Here is a 2,316-nt window from a genome sequence, read left to right on the forward strand (position 1 = left end):
GGACATTTTACCGAAAATGTTGTGCTGGACCCATGTCTATCGTGCTACTAGTTTTACATGTTCCATGTGAATGAAAATTTATTCCCACAATTAATACAAAATTTCCTACGCCTTCAAAATATTATCATTTTATATGATATTTGGTAATTATTTATTAAAGTACCAATGAATATAATTTCATGACAAGAAAATGGTACGTTGTCAGCATCAAACTAGATGATCTCTTCTACAATGTCTATTAGCCATGAAATCTTGGGTCCGATGAACATCTCTTTCTTTGTTCTAAAAGGATTATGAATGTTTTGTGTTTGATAAAATAATGTCTCAAGAAAAATTATTGGGAATTCTTAATATGAAGTTTAAAGGAATAAAATATAAAAACACATCAAAATTAGAGCAATTTATAAGTTTTCTTGAAATATTACAACACAAGACAATAAAAATTAAATCTTGGCCATCTCCTTCCGAAGGGCATTGGCCCTAACCAAGCTTCCAATTGTGTTGACAGCGAGCTTCAAGTCCTCCAATGGATTCCCCGGAGCTACCTTCTTGTACAAATAGCTGTCAAACGTCATCTTCTGCACATACTCATCGGCGCACATCTCCACAAACGCCTCCCTCGCCGGATTCGACCTGTAAAACACCTTCTGCAATATATCCAACACCTTGTACGTCGGCCAATAGGTTTTATCCCATTTCTCCAAATACTTCCTCAAATCCGCTTCATCCACCATTCTTTTCCCGTTCTCCGATCCCTCAACAATCGCCTCCGCGCACATCCGCCCGCTCTTCGCCGCGAAGTAGATGCCTTCGCCGGAACATTTGGTGACGTACCCTGCTGCATCTCCTACAAGCGCCACTCTCTCCGCCAGTCTCCGCGGCCGTGGGTGTTCCGGGATCGGGTGAGCTTCTACCCGGATGATCTTACCGCCGAGGATCTTGTCACGGGCACGGAGGCGCGTGGCAAGTTGGAATTTTTTGATATCGGGTTTGTGAGTGACAGTTCCGGTTCCGACAGCCACGTGATCGCATTTTGGGAACACCCAGCCGTAGAAATCCGGCGAAACGTCGTCTCCGACGTACATCTCTGCGAGGTCTTCGTAGTATTGCATTTTATCGGCTGGGATTTTGATGCGTTCTTGGAAAGCTATGGCGTACTCGTAGTCACCGGCGTCGATGGATTTTGCGACACGGGAGTTAGCACCGTCGGCTCCGATTACTGCATCGACCTCGATAGTCTCTCTCTTTCCGGCGGATCCTGCTTTGCCGTCATACGCGTTGTAATGGAGGACGTAAGGTGCGTATTTGTCGGTTGGTTTGTCCATTTTGAAGAAAAGACCGTTGATTACTGTTGCCCCAGCCGCGGCGGCGCGGTCACGGAGGTAAGCGTCGAGGACTTCGCGGCGGACCATGCCGATGTACTCGTGAGGTTTGAGGGTTCGACCGATGTCGACGGCGACATTCGACGGGGAGATCATCTTCATCTTGGTGACACGCCGGTCGATGATATCTAAGGGCAAGTCAAATTCTCCGACCATGCAGAGTGGGATTGCGCCGCCGCATGGTTTAGCGTTGTCCATTTTGCGTTCGATCAGAATCGTCTCAATTCCGCCTTTCGCAAGGGTTTCAGCAGCTGCGCCTCCTGCGGGTCCACCACCGATGACAGCGACGCGAAGGTTACGGCCAGTGATTTTGGGGCTAGACTTACCGGCGACGACATTAAGCCGACGGTAATGGATTTGATTGGTGGAAATGGGCTTGGAAAGAGTGGCGATGGATGAATGGTGATTTTCCGGCGATGTTTGGCGGAGTCCGACGAAAGATTTGAGAGCGACGGAAGCCATGGTGGTGGACTGGTGGTGAAGTGGAGTGAAGTGAAGGGTGTCTTTGTAAGATTTCTGAGGATATGGTTTAGGATACGGTGGTGGTTCCCATCGTTAGATTTGAGAGTATGGACGGTTCAGATTTGTTGTGGATAATGAAGGAAATATAATTTTAATTGTCTTATAAAATGTATAGAAAATAGAAATAAGTTAATAACTCTATTTAAAACCAATTTGTGAGTCCCTTACTTAGATTTTTTTAATCTAAAATAAAGTTATTATCATTAAATAATAATTTTGATAAAAAAAAATTAATGAGTTTATGCTAATGTATTCCGTGAAAAAACAGTCATGTGGTTGAAGGTAATTAAATGGGTCGTTACAGTTGGTGAGGTTACAGGTAAAGAAAAAAAATGCGTATGTTAGGCAAATGCTAAGAGTGGCCAGAAAAGCGCCACGTAGTCGAGGTACATGAAATTTGTGAAGTTTTGTG

General features: G+C 44.6%; 1 protein-coding gene across 1 annotated transcript; it reads right to left on the reverse strand.

The window, feature by feature from the left end:
• Nucleotides 1–375: 375 nt before the first annotated feature.
• Nucleotides 376–1,946, reverse strand: LOC145052396 (geranylgeranyl diphosphate reductase, chloroplastic-like). Its single transcript, XM_079000221.1, has one exon. The coding sequence runs from the start codon at nt 1,842–1,844 to the stop codon at nt 444–446; it is 1,401 nt and encodes a 466-aa protein (XP_078856347.1). The 5' UTR covers nt 1,845–1,946; the 3' UTR covers nt 376–443.
• Between the last annotated feature and the right edge of the window lie 370 nt (nt 1,947–2,316).

This window comes from Lactuca serriola, chromosome 5 (assembly GCF_051521515.1).
Source record: "Lactuca serriola cultivar US96UC23 chromosome 5, Lser_US96UC23_V15, whole genome shotgun sequence".
Taxonomy (NCBI): domain Eukaryota; kingdom Viridiplantae; phylum Streptophyta; class Magnoliopsida; order Asterales; family Asteraceae; genus Lactuca; species Lactuca serriola.